The sequence below is a fragment of the Boleophthalmus pectinirostris genome, unplaced genomic scaffold (assembly GCF_026225935.1).
Source record: "Boleophthalmus pectinirostris isolate CB_2022bp ecotype Guang Dong unplaced genomic scaffold, ASM2622593v1 HiC_scaffold_5, whole genome shotgun sequence".
NCBI lineage: Eukaryota > Metazoa > Chordata > Actinopteri > Gobiiformes > Gobiidae > Boleophthalmus > Boleophthalmus pectinirostris.
Genome location: NW_026571404.1, coordinates 33,103,679 through 33,119,171, shown reverse-complemented (window position 1 = coordinate 33,119,171; position 15,493 = coordinate 33,103,679). Strand labels below are relative to the sequence as shown.

General features: G+C 41.5%; 1 protein-coding gene across 1 annotated transcript in view; it reads left to right on the top strand.

Annotated features, from left to right (window-relative positions):
* Positions 1–10,814, top strand: part of LOC110159140 (PDZ domain-containing protein 7-like) — a 32,174-nt gene extending 21,360 nt beyond the window's left edge. Inside the window, exons 15-17 of the mRNA XM_055162625.1 lie at positions 1,066–1,701; positions 2,967–3,067; positions 10,620–10,814. Coding sequence (XP_055018600.1) covers positions 1,066–1,701; positions 2,967–3,067; positions 10,620–10,796 — 914 coding nt within the window. The 3' untranslated portion in view covers positions 10,797–10,814. The remainder of the gene's footprint in view (positions 1–1,065; positions 1,702–2,966; positions 3,068–10,619) is intronic.
* Positions 10,815–15,493: the final 4,679 nt, after the last annotated feature.

Sequence of the window (15,493 nt, the reverse complement as noted above, 5' to 3'; positions counted from 1 at the left end):
TAGGACACAGTCAAAGTCCCACAGAGACAGTACAGGTGGATAACTGAGGGTCAATGTGCTGTGGTCAGGAGGTCAGGACTGAGACAGGGATCTACTTACTGTACAGTATACACATATAAAATATAAATATAAAACCACTTCAGGCAACCACTTTTTCCTTTGTTAAAGAGGGGGCATTATGCAAAATCTACTTTTTTGAGCTTTCTACCAAGTTGTTCCCTCATCAGAAACATACCCAGAGTTGTGTTTTGTTTCATTCACACATGTTTGAATAACCCTGAATTATTAGGCTGTCTCCACAGCTCAAAATGCTCCGTTCCACCTTGTGATGTCATGCAGTGTGCAGTGGTAGTTTTCAAGTTGACAGGTACCTTTTGCTCTTTTTTCTGTAGAGATGGGCAATTCTAGGGCTGTAATGATCCAAATGATTTTAGAGATGTATGGAGTTTAAAAACACACTGGAGCATTTCCTGTATTACCACATGACATCACGAGGTGTGTTTTCTGTTTGAGAAAAGGTGTCAGCCTAAATATGCAGAGTTTGTGTGTTAAACATGTTGGGATGACATAAAACTCAACTCTAGGTATGTTTTTGATGAAAAAACAACATTATAACATAGATCAGAAAACAGTGTAAAATGGGTCCTTTAAAGGGGGAATACTATGCAAAATCAATTTTTGCAGCTTTTGATCATGTTATAATGTCGTTCCTTCATCTAAAGCATGCCCGAAGAGATTTTATATCATGTCATATATATGTCATCCAAGCCTGTTTGAGTAATTTGGCGATCTCTCCCTGTGCACTATTAAAACCCTCCTTAAATTATGGTTAATAGCAGTATGGTCCTGCTTGGCAATCTTATATAAATGCAAAATTATGATACAAAAAAAACAACAACTTCATAAACCTGATACAATGTGCAGTAGTTTCATTAATGGGATGCATGCTGATTGTGTTGTGATAGCACTGAGTAGTATGAATAGTATTCCTGGTTATAACTGTGTAATTTTCACAGCCGACATTATTTGCTTTAACACTTATGTATCTGTATCATGTGTTTACAGACTACCAGGGCGGGTTTCACCTGCAGCCCATGTCTGATCCTCAGAGGGAGAGGGAGCTGGTGGAGGAGCTGGAGAGACTGCGTGTGTCCAGTGCCCAGTCTGGCCCCGCCCCGTCTCGTCTCTTCACCCCTCTGCTGGACATCCCCGTGGACAGCTACGGCCGCTCACGCTCCCTCAGCCCCTCCCCGACCCCCAGCCTTCTACACTCGGACTCTGCCTACAGCTCGTACAGGGGCCAGCCACAGCACCCCCCACAGCGCAGAGAAAACAGTGCGTTCAGGACTTATGAGCGCATCTCTGCGTCAGACCAAAGGGAGAGCTTTCACGAAAGGGGGCGCTCTCCCGTAAGAAACGCTCGGGGCAGGACAGTCAGAGAAGTCAGTCCCGACCAGGGTATCCAGGGCACATACACGGGGTATACGGAGGTGAACCTGCACGTGCCCTGCCCGCGCAGAGAGAGGACGCCCATAGCACAGGTGTTTGAGCCGCAGGGAGATGCCAGGCTAGCAGGGGGCAGAGAGGAGGTCCCAGTGGTAAACGGACACTTACTACAGGCTGTTAAAAAGAGCCCTCCTGTTCTGACTGATGATTATGACATCACGACCATCACCATCCCCAAAGCCAAGCAGTCTCTGGGTCAGTACAGCACAAAACAGCAGACACATACTCTACTTCATTTAACTTGCTATATTACGCAAAACTGAGAGTTGTTAGCGTTAATCCATATAAGACTGTTGTTACCTCCTCAAAAACATACCTAGACCTGTGTTGTGTTTCATTCACCCATTTGTGTAATCCTGCATTATTAGTCTGTCTATATCTCCAAAGCTCAAAATTCTTTGTTCTAATTTGTGATATGTATGGAGTTTAAAATCACAGTGGAGCACTTTCTGTATTACCACATGGCATCACAAGGTATGTTTTTGATGAGAAAACAACATTATAATATACTTCAGTAGGTAGTAGTTCAGGGTTGTAACGATATCCAAGTCTCATGAGATGATATCATCAGGGTATGAACCTCATGGTATATTTATTGCGATAAATAGCATACCGTGGGAAAGCTAACAATACGGTGGGGAGGCTCACGATTAGGGGATGTAACAATATCCAAATCTCTCAGTACAATATTTTCAGGATATACATCTCATGGTATGATATTTATTGCGGTATTTTATGGAGGCTAACAAAACTGTTAATACTTTTTCCTCTTAAAATGCCTTGACAAGACTTAATCCAAAGAATTTAGACTTAAATGTGCATAGAACTGCTATTTCTTCCAGTAGTCTGCACTAAAATGGAGCAAAAGATCATGGTCTAGTGGTCTGTAGTTTCCACTGTTTTTTTTTAGCTATTGCTGCACCATAACTCTTAATTTAAGCAAAGAGACTTGATTCGATATATTGTGCTGGTCCACGATATTACTGTGAGAACTTAATATCACGATATTTCGGTTATTGTTACATCCCTATAGATCAGTAAATAGCACAAGAGGTGAGTTGGAGATACTCTGTACCCTGACGATCATAAACTAAAGCAAAGGGCATTTTTGTCATTAACATTAATACACAGTTCGTTTTAGGTCTTAACCACATTTAAATCAGGAACAAAAATTGCTGAAATTGCTGAAAGATTATAGTGCATATTTTGTACATTTTAACTAATAAATGGCATATCTTTCTAAAATCATCCAATATTTTTTGAATTCTGGAAGTAGTTACACATGTGTGTTACTTCTTTTTCACAACCAGCAGAGGGCAGTACTCACCTTTGCGTGAGAGCACACGGCTGGATGCTCATAGATTATGGATTAGGACTATGAAATAGACACAGTTTGTTATTGATATCATTGTCTGGAGTGATTTCATCTTGTATTATTCATTCTCTGCTCGTCTCTACAGGAATTAGCATTTCTGGAGGCATTGAGTCCAAGGTCCAACCCATGATCAAGATTGAAAAAGTCTTTCCAGGCGGAGCTGCATCCACAAATGAAGCCCTCAAGGTACGAACTGTGAACAAAATGTACTCCTAAAAATCATTATAATCACATTTGCATAATTAATACTTTGCCAGGCTACCAAAACAAGGCTGAAGTTGCACGTGCTCCTTCTCGTGCTATGCTAATGAGCTGTTGTTGTGAGAAGTGAGTTTTTAAAGACAGAGAGGTGGAGGGAGGAATGGAGAGATGAGTAGAGGAGAGTCTCAGATATCACAGGCCCTACATTATTGATGAGTACACGCTCAGAGGACTGCTAATGTATTGGTAATGTCTATAATGCCTGTGCAGTATTTTAAACAGGGATGTTGGCTGGGCTGGTTCAAACACAAGCTTTATAAAGTTAACCACAGAGGAGGTTTCTGAGCCTGAGTGGAGAGTGGAGTGTAAGAAGTTGAGTATGAAATATTAACATTATGGTGATGTACATTTGTGGCTTTGTACAGAGTATGGTTCTCAAAAATATTGAAAATTAGATAATAATCTATACTAAAACTAGAATCGAAACTTGATAGTCTTTTGAACAGATACCGATACTAAAATTTTTTTGACCACATAGACTAGTATACATGGTAGGTTCCATACCTACCTCAGTCATCCAGGTAGGTATGGAACTTACCTGGATGACTGAGGGATTATACAGATATAGGACCACATGGGAGAAGTTCAGTTTGTCAACTGGTTAAAAGTTTATTTTGGTCAAATACATTTCGCAGCTAATTCAAGCTGCTTCTTCAGTTCTGGTCAAAATGCTGGAGGACATTGCTTTATATCTGAATGGAGGAGCTAACTACACTGATACTACTCTGAAACACATGGACAACTGAGGAATTTTTCACATAAAAGAAAATATTATAATTTAATGCTGAAAATTACTTTCTATCTATTCTTTAGTAACAAAATCTAGTTTGAAATGTTAGCATAGTACTATTAGAATAAGTTACAAACATTTGCCATATATTTGTGATACTGCATCATGTAACTTTTTGAGGTGGAGTATAAAGTACTTGCTTTTCTCCATGGAGTTGCTAATGATAAAGCTTTACTCAAACATGCGTGATTGAAACAAAATACAACTCCAGGTATATTTTTGATGAGGAAACAACTTTCTAACATGACTTAAAGCTCACAATATTGTGTAATACAGGACCTAGAAAGGACCTATAGGATAGGAAAATCAGAGTCACTAATAACCAAAAGCTGGAATGCCTTGAAGTAGTTTGTGTTTTCGTGGCTGCGTATGTTCAGGCTTAATAACAGAAGGAACATTCGGTACATCGTTAGCGCTAATGAGGCTAAAATAAATTGAATTCAATGTTCAAGGAGCTTCAACAAAATGGTTACTGATATGAACAGGCTCCAGGACAAGAATCTATACTGAAAACATCATCAACAGCATGTACTTTTTCTGTTTTATGAAGTATAATTCAGTCTTGTTAAAATTAGCTGTGGTGAGGTTTAAGCTGTGCTAGAATGTTGTTACCTCCTCATCAAATACCAGGAGTTGCGTTTTATTTCATTCACATATGTTTAAGTAATCCTTTTTTATTAGTCTCCAAACCTCATAATTTTCATTTCCAGGTTGTGATGTCATGTAGTGGTAGTTTTCAAGTTGGCATCTCCCTTTTACCTTGTGTTTAGTGGAAATTGGGAATTCTATGGTTGAAATTATCCAAATTATTTTAGTGAAAGTAAATGGAGTGTATGTTTTAGCACGTGACATCACAAGTGTTTTGCTACTGCCTAATTTAGCAGCTCTATTTGAAATGTGGTTGTGGACTGAGTTTAGGTGTTAAGTCCCACTTTAAATACCAACCTATGGAACATTCCAGACAAAACAATAACATCTTCATAGAGAAGCAAGCAGCATATGCCACCACCAGAAATCTTCATTATGGCACCCTTAAATAATAAGAATAAGAAGAATGCATTAGTCTTTTATAGCGCTTTTAAAACCATACCCTGAGTTGTGTTTCGTTTCATTCACACATGTATCAGACTGTTTACATCTCCAAAGCTTAAAATGCTCTGTTGCACCTTGTGATGTCATGAAACAGTAGTTTTAATGTCAGCAGCTACCTTTTACCTTTAGTCCAGTTGAGATTGGCAATTCCAAGTCTGAATCATTCAAATAATTGTAGTGAAGGTGAATGGAGTTAAAAAAAAACCCACAGTATTACCACATGACATCACATGGTGGAACAGCCTGTTTTCAGTTGGGAAGAACTCTAAAAACATTTTTTCCCAAAGACTGAGTCGTGACCGTCAGGTGGGTCGCAAGAGATTTTTTTGGGGTCGCCTTGTCACGATCTGCATGTATGTACATAGTAGATCTCCGTGCACCCCCCTGCTCCGCTCTTTTTCAGTAGCACCACCTTGCTTAACCAGTTTTCTGTGGGAAACACTGATTACTGTTTTTCATTGTTTAAAACTTGAGTAATACTAATTGTTCAAAGAGACACGATCACTCAGTCAACAATAAAATATCCTCATTAATGTTCAATAATGGTCACACATTTATTTTGTGATTTACGAATAATGTCTATTAACTTGGGTCGCGAATGTTTGTGACTTTTAAAATATGGGTCCCCAGAAAAAAAGTTTGGGAAACACTTCTGTAAAATATGCAGGGTTTATGTGTTAAACTTGTGTGAATGAAAAAAAATCACTACTCCAGGTATGTGATGATATCTTAGTGAGGAAACAACATTATAACATAGATAATATGGGCCCTTTAATGAACACAGGTACGACATTCTAACACTGCACGCTATAAAAGGAGCATTACCCAACCTACCCTGCTCCCTTTTACGCAGCTGTCCCATATCTATGCACCTCTCTACTCTGTCTTATCTGTCCTGGAGGAGGGGCCAGTGCTGTGTTAAACATGTATCCTCCTGTCCGGTCTGCTCTCATGATAACACAGTGGATAACGCACTATCTGCTCCTGCCATTGTCTGAGCATGTGCAGAGTCTGGCCCCGGATTACACTGTCCCTTCTACACTCACGCTCTATCTGCTAAAGTGTCATGCGAGGACAAACATTAGGCCTGCACCGCAAAAGGACTGCACAATATGAACGCTAAGAAAAGACTGTAGCAACCTGCAATAATGTAAATGTTAAAACCTTGTTCGTGTCTTTATAACTGTTATAAATTTTACGTTTTATGTTAAGTTCATGGCCATACGTGATTGGATAAAAGTTGGGAGGGGGCTGGGCTTGTGCGAGGGACACCATAGAACTGTGTTAAGAATAACGGCCGAAATAAGTTGGTAATTCTGACATCGGAGCACGGTCTGAGTTTGCGCAGGTCTTACCTGACTGTTATGGCTAACAATAACCAATTCATTTCTTACAATAAGGAGACATGTCAAACTCAGGCCTGGGGGCCAAATTTTGCCCACGATATAATTATATTTGGCCCGCGAGATCATATGTATTAGAGCTGCCTGTCGGCTACAGATAGGCTATAGAGACATTATTTATTTAAAATTTTGTTATTATTTTATATTACGCTTGTTCTGGATTCAATGTATTGAAAATATATTGGCCCACGACTTAGTCCCAGTTTTTAATTTTGGCCTCTGTGAATTTGATTTTGACATCCCTGCAATAAAGCAACATCTTGTAAACTATTCTTGCCCATGCATTACCTACAGTTAGACGCTACAATGTCATATGGATCAATACAGTATCAGAACAGAAGTCAGAGGGTTTGTTTCAATGCGTTCAATGTTTTTCTTGGGAATTTGTGTGCATGAGTGAGGGAGAGTTAACTATTTGTGGTCAAGGACAAGCAGATCATCTGGAGTGTAAGGAGCATTACCCAGCCTGCCCATAGACTGTATTTATAAATGGACATGGTACTAAGCTGCTAGCTGCCGCGTTCCAAATAGGAAGTGAGCATGGGGGTGCTTCCAGCTTCATCAATGCTCGCTCTAGTTCATTTTGTATTGAAAAATGGTCACCTCTCTCTGTAACTTCTGCTGTCAGGCTCCTCATTTTGGTTTACGTAATCCTGGTGTTTTTATTTCACTATTTTGTCTATAAATCAATTCCTATTCCTAATATGTAGCTCCAAATTTGACCTTATAACTGTCAGCCTTGGTGAGCTTTATTTGACTGGAGCCGAACGCTATGGGTGACGTCACACTCCCTTAGTCTTCTTAATACAGTCTCTTACACTACCCGTTTTATGAATTAAAGGGGCTGTACCAGATTTTTATGTGATAAAGCAAAATGTAAAAATATATTATCTAAAAAGCAGTTCTTAAGATCAAAATGAGATTGCTACGTGCTGTGCTGTCTTCGCCTAATTATAGTGGGGTTTTTTTATCATCCGTGAATGAGGAAGTGAGGCTGGTGCAGTTTAGCTTGCTAGTTGTTGTTACCATTACCATGATGTTAAAACTCCACTCTGGTCTCTGGAAGATGTGAAAAGTGTTAATAAACTCATTGCGGTGAATCATTAGGATGCTGAGAATGCATTAGGGGAAATAAGTTTGGACTGCTGCAAACTGCAATGGGGGCAGCCTGTATGGACTCTCAAATAGCAGTTACTTTACAGAGAGAGCTGAAACCGAGCTTGGACCACTTCACAAAACATGAGCCATCTTTATGAATGAAAAAAGATGCAAACATACCAGTGATAGATACAGATTTTAAACGTGTCTATTTGCACATTGTAAATCTCATCTCCCCCTCAGACTGTGGACTGGCAGCAGCTGCACTGGGTTATTTTTGGTTTGTGTTTCTATTGGCTGAAAACAGGAAGTGGATGAGGCAGATTAAACTGATCTGTTTAAGTCAAATTTTAATCTGCCGTTTGGTTAAATGGCTCTGAATCTGGTTTACACTATCCTCCTGGGAGCTTTGATCATGGCATGGCTTTATTAGACGTCTGGGCTGAATATGAAACACAGATAAACCAGCTGCAGTCGGTTGTACAGGTACTCTGCCTATACATGCTCACAGTTAGAGATACCCATACACTGATGTCAGGTTGTCAGGTATTAATTTCTATGGATGATGTCAAGGAAAAGAATTTTAAAATGCAGAATTATTCAAAATAATAATAAATGTTTATGTTTGAGTAAACCAGTGATCTCTCAAACCCTCCTTATGGTTAGATGTAAGATTCTGTGCTATAGGCTCTATTCATGCTTACGTCACAAACCAGGAAAACGCTTGGAAAGATGCAATTACAACTTCCCAGGCCCAGTTTTCCTCATCTCCATGTCATTGTAGCGTTCCGTTATGTTTGGCTAATCAACAATTACAACCACACCTCAGTTTTCATCATTTCCCCACTGACACACAACTCCAAGCGCACTGGGTACATGCAATTAGAAGAGATGAGGTGCCAAATTCAAGATGACCGCTGATCACGTTTACCTCAATGGGTTTTGTCACAGTCGGCAGTAACTACACCAGAAGTTGTAATGGCATCTCTCCAAACGTCTTCCTGGTTTGTGAGGTAAGCGTGACTAGAGGCTATACTAGCGCTCATGCCTATGTCACCTAGCCTGATTCATCAGCCAGTTTCACTTCATTTCACTTTGTAGAAACCGTCTGACCTTGCAGTGTTAGAATTTGTTCGTTCGATGGTAGGCGGGTACTATTTATCATTTAACCGATCGCTGTTATTTGGTAGTCACGTACGCAATGCGCCACTAACGGGGCTAACTGGTATATTAAGCCTTTCCCAAATCCCGTAGGAAGAAGGGCAAATCTTTCCCCTTGATGAAATTCACCAAACATTCTCTTTATTCCGGCTTTAAATCCTTGATATTGAGAATGGTTGACAACACTGAATATATAGATCTTCACTGATTGGCTGGTGCCCGAACTCGCACTTTCAGGGTTTTTGCAAACCGTCTATTGTATTTTGATTCCTGACCTAGTTGCTGGAGAGAAATTAAATTGAGCGGAGGTGCTAGGTGGCACCAGCCTGGCTATATGTCACCCATGCTCCCACACAATTCTCCAGAAACATAAAAAAAAAACTGTACAGAGCAACTTGAAAAACCTGATGTGTTTCATTAGCGGGATGCATGCTGATTATGTTGCAACAGCGCTCTGAAGAAGGAGTGACTTAGCAAGGAGAGCAAAGTGAGGGGGATTCAGAGTGTCAAAAACAAAAATTTTATTAAATCATTCAATACATTGTTTTTGTGAACACAATACTTCAAGTACTAAGCAGCCCCCGCCTTTGCGTAGATTCTGAGATCAGACTTTGACAAGGAGGTTTGGCCACACCATGAAACTTGAAAAGAGCTTTCCATACTCTAACACTGCACCTAAAGAGAAAGGAAAGAGCGAAAACAGAGAAAGGAAGGTTGCCATGGTTACAGCTGGACAATACCCACTGGCCTTTAGTGAGTCTGAGCGCACGGGGCAGGTGTATCCTCCGATGACATCACAGGAAGTCCCTCTCCTCTGGGGCTGCCCATTCTCCACTGGTCCCTGGCATCCTGCTGGAAACACGTGCTCCTCACTCTGACTGTGGAACAACCTTGTCCTGAAGGGGAGAGTTTATGTGCGCTCGTGACAAAGGCCTTCAGTGTGAATATATTAAAGTAAGGCTACAGTCCCAAAGCTCCGCCACATAAATCAGACTACTGCACAGGGACACCATAACTGCTCATTTATCAAAGTGTATACAGTATGCTACAGGGACACAGCTCATCTATATGGAAAATTAGCCTATGTTGTCAAATCACAGCTGTTGGAGAAGTTTGTTTTTTTTTAAAGATTTTTATGTTGGGCTGTACAGAACATCTAAAAATCCTTAAATTAATCATCATTTTTTAAACTGCAAAACATAAATAAATAGGGATGTAACAATAACCGAAATATCGTGATGTCATATCGTCAAAGTTCTCACAATAATATCGTGGACCATCACAATATATTGAATTGCAAGTCTCTTTGCTTGAATTAAGATTTATGGTGCTGTAATAGCTAAAAAAAAGACAGAGGGAACTAGATAGACCATGATCCTTTGCTCTGTTTCATTGTAGACTACATGAAGAAATAACAGTTCTAAGCACTTTCAACTGTTAGTTCTTTAGATTAAGTCTTGTCTCCACAAAATATCGCAATAAATATCGTGAGATGTATATTGTGAAAACATCGTCCTGAGAGATTTGGATATAGTTACATCCCTAATCGTGAGCCTCCCCACCAGATCGTGAGCTTTCCATGATGTCACAATAAATATTGTACCGTGAGGTTCATACTGTGTCGATATTGTATCGTGAGACTTGGATAGAGTATTTCCTTTGTAAATATATCCTATTGTAAACACCTACCATCCACAGCGAATTCTACGCATATTTAAAAGTCCTATATAGATTTTTATGAGCTTTAAGTCATGTTATAATGTTACTTAAGAAAATACATACCTGGAGTTGTGTTTTCACATTCACACATGTTTGAGTAATCCTGTCTGTATCTCCAAAGCTCAAAATAACAGATAACAGATATGTTATATGTTGTAATAAAAATTCTACATACCTTGCTTTTATCTCCATGTCTTGTTTTTTTCATTTACAGGCTGGATACGAGCTGTTGTCAGTGGACGGAGAGAGTCTGCACAGAGCTTCTCACCAGCACGCAGTCAACGTCATACGCCGATCCTTCAGTAACAAGGCCAAAGACCCCATGATCTTTGTGGTGAAAGTGCCGCGGGTCCCCAGCACCGCAAAGAGCCCCCGGAGTCCTGCACACTGACCCCTGCAGGCCTCTGTACGTCACTGCACACGAGTCCTGCACACTGACCCCTGCAGGCCTCTGTACGTCACCGCGCACGAGTCCTGCACACTGACCCCTGCAGGCCTCTGTACGTCACCGTGCACGAGTCCTGCACTCTGACCCCTGCAGGCCTCTGTAGGTCACTACACACAAGTCAGGCCTCTGTACGTCACTGCGCACGAGTCCTGCACACTGACCCCTGGAGGCTTCTATGTCACTGCACACGAGTCCTGTTTACTGACCCTTATGTCACTGCGCACGAGTCCTGCACACTGACCCCTGCAGGCCTCTGTACATCATTGCACACGAGTCCTGCACACTGACCCCTGCAGGTCTCTGTGCGTCACTGCATACAGCACGGAAAGGACACCCAAAGGTGCTACTGCTGCATCAGGGGGAGGATGGATTGGTCCCAGGAGAAGACAGTTACAAATGGATTTGACTTTTATATGATTTTTTTTTTAGCTTTTGCAGTATTTTATTATAGTATTGTACATGCAGATTAAAATTTTCTACTCTTATGTGTTTTTGTAACAATATATGTACAAAAAAGACAAAGCATAGTTTTTTAAAAGGTCTGTGAAACTCAGTAGTTTTAAAAAATCACATATTTTGTCATCTAGCCTGACAGTTCTAAAATGATTATGTTATTAACCCTGTTTCATAGTCAGTTTGAATGGTAATTTAGGATTGAGATAATAACCTGCTTCTTAAGTGACTAGGCAGCTGCAGAGGTAGTGAGTCATGACTGGCTGCAGGTGCTGGGGTTTAGGTAGCGAGGATTCAGATCAGAGAGAGACATTTTACGTTTAACTGGATTTCAGCCCTGAAACTGGCAACCCAAATGATAGACTGATGTGAGGCTCTTTCTGCTTTCTGACTGGATAATCATCTTGAGAAAACCAAATTATAACAAAATGAAGCAGCATGTTCAATGTTTTTGTAAAAACATCAGCATTACAATAACTATCAGGAAAAGCTATTTGATTTGATATTGAACATGTTTACCTCGTATCTGGGGACACAGTCATGTGGATAGTGTTTAAAAATCTTATATAGAGTTTCTTGTGTACTTCTGCAAGGACAACAGAAAAACTGGGCTGGAGCTATAGTTGCATAATATTCTAAAACTAGGCTGTTACCAAACACTATAAATGGACATAGGTAACTGCAAGCTGCCATGTTACAAATAGGAAGTGAACATGGATACACTTCCGGCTCCATCAATTCTGGTTCCAGTTAATTTTATATTGAGAAAACATTACCCCGGTCTCTGTAACTGCTGCTGTCATGCTCCTCATTTTGGTCTCAAAATGTTTGTATTAACCCATTCTACGTGATCCTGGTGTTTTTATTTTGCTATTTTGTCTATAAATCAATTCCTATTCCAAATTCAAGCTTTAACTACAAGCCTCGATGAGCTTCTATTGACTGAAGTCGAATGCTATGGGTGACGTCACACTCACGTAGGCCATTTCTTTATACAGTCTGTGGTTGTTACTATAACAATTAAACTATGAATAAATGTTGAAATAGCTGAAATATGGCATGGTATGTTTTGTTTGATTAAACCAAAATTAAACTTGGATATTGCACATTTTTCCTAAATAATGTGTTAAGGAATGCTCTTTTCAGTCCTTATTGTCAAACACAGTCTCAACATTACAAACCCAGGCCTAGGTCAGTTATCAGTGTTACAGATAAACCTGTCTTAGATCAAATGGAGCCACATGTCACGGCCTCGCCCTGACCCCAAACTACTCTAAGAATGTCAAAGTCGTTGTCTACATATTTTATGTACGGCCATCTGCAGTCCTGCCAGCTCCAGATTACCAGAGTTATAGATTTATGCACAGATTAAAGCGTGGGTTCTGTGTCAGAAGTGATAGTGGGTTTAGCGGATGTCCAGAGGGATTAGACCAAATGCTGCTGAGTATTTTTGTGCACATTGGCAGAGATGTTGGTGCACTAGCTAGCACAATCCGCCACTTTGGAGGCTTAATTACACCATGCTGTGGTAAGAGATTATGGCAAGGCTTCAATAGACTGGACTGTACAGGGAGCAGAGCAGGGCACTAGACTATTCTGCTCTTATCTGAGCAGAAAGAGAGAGGACCAAGCATGTGTCTTATTTACATCTGCAGACACTGGGCTTAAAATACACAAACCTACATACGCATAACAGCACATAAGGCTTGGACATTGAGGCCATGTATCATTTCTCTTTCTTCACTGTCTTTTCCTTGATTCCTCTCCTCGGTCCTCCATTTTTCAGCTGTCAATCAAATGTGTCATATTAAGTGGTGTTCCAAAGAAAACCAAGGAATGAAGGAGTAAACCTGAGGGAGGCTTCAGGAGCAGACATCAGACAAAAGAATCAGACTTTATTGGTCTCAGCGATGAGTTTATATCCTTTCTCCTCGCTGTGTTTCCTTTGTGAGTGGGACTTCCTCACCCATTTCCTGCAGTCGAGGAGAGAAATCAAGGAGAAAGAGGCGAGGAAAGAGAAATGAGATGCTGACTGGGCTTTAAAGTGCCTATGACAGGTTGAACTACTCATTATTCTAACAAAGCACACTTAAGAGCATTGTATTTCAGATTTTAGTAAAGATGTTACCTTGCAGGGTGGCTGGGCCGGTGTCGGCGGCAAGGTGGGGCATTTGAGGGCCGTGCCCCCCCTAGGGGCCACTGGTGCCCCACCCCCCAGCACAGGCCGTTATTATTACTATTTAAAAATGATTTTGATTGGCGCATTTCACTTCGGGCTGAGGGCACAAACTTTAGCGTCCAGACCAGACCAAGTCTCTGTTTATTTAGTGTAGTGTGATTGGACAGCTGTCCTGTCAGTCACGTCACGTCACGTCAACCTGCTGTCAACTGTAGCAGCTTCACGATTAGCGGCAGCTGCTACTTTAGCCTAAAGCTCCACACAGGAAATGGCGAAGACAGAGTCAAAGACACACTGACAGACCCGCTGCCGGGACCCGGGGCTGTCGCTACCGCTGCCGGTGCCGGGACAGTCGCTGCCGGAGCCGGGACAGTCGCCGCCGGGACACGAGACAGTCGCTGCCGGGGCTGGGGCAGTTGACACCGGGCCGGAGCTCTCGCTGCCGCCGCTGGGCCAGGCAGGGGATAAAGTCTGTCCGCCTTTGCCCGTTCGTTTTTGGGTGTAAAAGTTTGTCCTGGGCGTAGAGCAGAGGGATAAATCTACCTGGTGTCCTAGTGCAAATATGGACTGGGGTAACTTTCAGATTTAAGTAGTAAGTGGGATTAAGTTTTAGTTTTACAACCAGCTCGTGAATTCGGCCCCCGGACCTCGCGTCACGGACCTGACTGGACCGGGATTTGGACCAGTTTCATCTCTTCATATTGGACAATAGACTTTTGGAGACAGAACCAGTGGGACAGTGGGATAGAGGAAACACTCAGCTTCAGTCTCTGGAGAAGGTAAGAGGCTTGTTTTCATTAGTTTGGGGCAAATCTGAACATGTTAAATAATGTTAATAGTTAAATAGTGCGTAAATGAGCTGGTGGGTGCGGTGGAGCTGCTCTGGTTGTCTGGTTGTCGTGTGTTCATGTTGTGACCAGAGCCTCTTATCTTATTGTAGTTTTGATGACGTTGTTGGGTCTGGGTGTGAGCGGCGTGTTACATTGTGTTGTTGCGTAGTTTGTGCTTGGCTGTTCATTGTGCTCTGATAGATATAGTTCAGCCACTAGTAACCAAAATATTCACAATATATATTTATAATTTTGGCCTTTGTGCCCCTCCCAAAAATTATACCACCATTTTTTTTTTTTTTTTTTTTAATATATCTTACATCAGGAGAAGTGTGTGGACGACATACCCTCGCGTACCAGGCCCACTACAGCCCTGGTGCTGCCCGATGCGTGGCTATTTCTTGCCCGATTGCTTTTTTCAGTGATGTTGTTCAGGAGTGTTTTTGGCGAGAGGCTGTTGTTTAATGTTTACAACCAGTGGCAGACCTTGTTGTTTTTTAATAAACCTCAACCTTTTATTATTGTCTTGAGTGCGTCTACCACACAACCTCAACACCTATTGCAGCTAATAATAATAATATTCATAATAATGATAATAATAACAACACATAATTAGCCTTATACTGTTAAAGAAAAACGTGTTTGATAGTTAATTTCTGCTTTGTATGACTCCACCGCGTTAAAATATTTCTCAAATGGCAGTGCCCCCCCTGCTGGTGACCCACGCCCCTCCAGTAGATGTGCTCTGACACTGACTCTGGGCTGGGCGCTTTCTTAGAGCTAGGGTGAGGAGCTCAGTTACATGGGAGGAGCTCAGAGTAGAGCCGCTGCTCCTCCACATCGAGAGGAGCCAGCTGAAGTGGCTCGGGCATCTGTTCCGAATGCCTCCTGGGCGCCTCCCTCGGGAGGTGTTCCGGGCATGTACCACCTGGAGGAAGCCCTGTGGAAACCCAGGACACTAACCCCCCGGAGAAGCTGGAGGAAGTGTCTGGGGTGAGGGAAGTCTGGGAGTCCCTGCTTAGACGGCTGCCCCTGTAACCAGCCCCAGATAAGCGAAAGAAAATGAATGGATGTACCTAGAAATCATGATGTACACTGGGCCAAAACTCTTCTTGATTTTGTTTTTATTTGACAAGTAAAAATATAAGAAAACACCTTTATTTGGTTGAACTCATGAA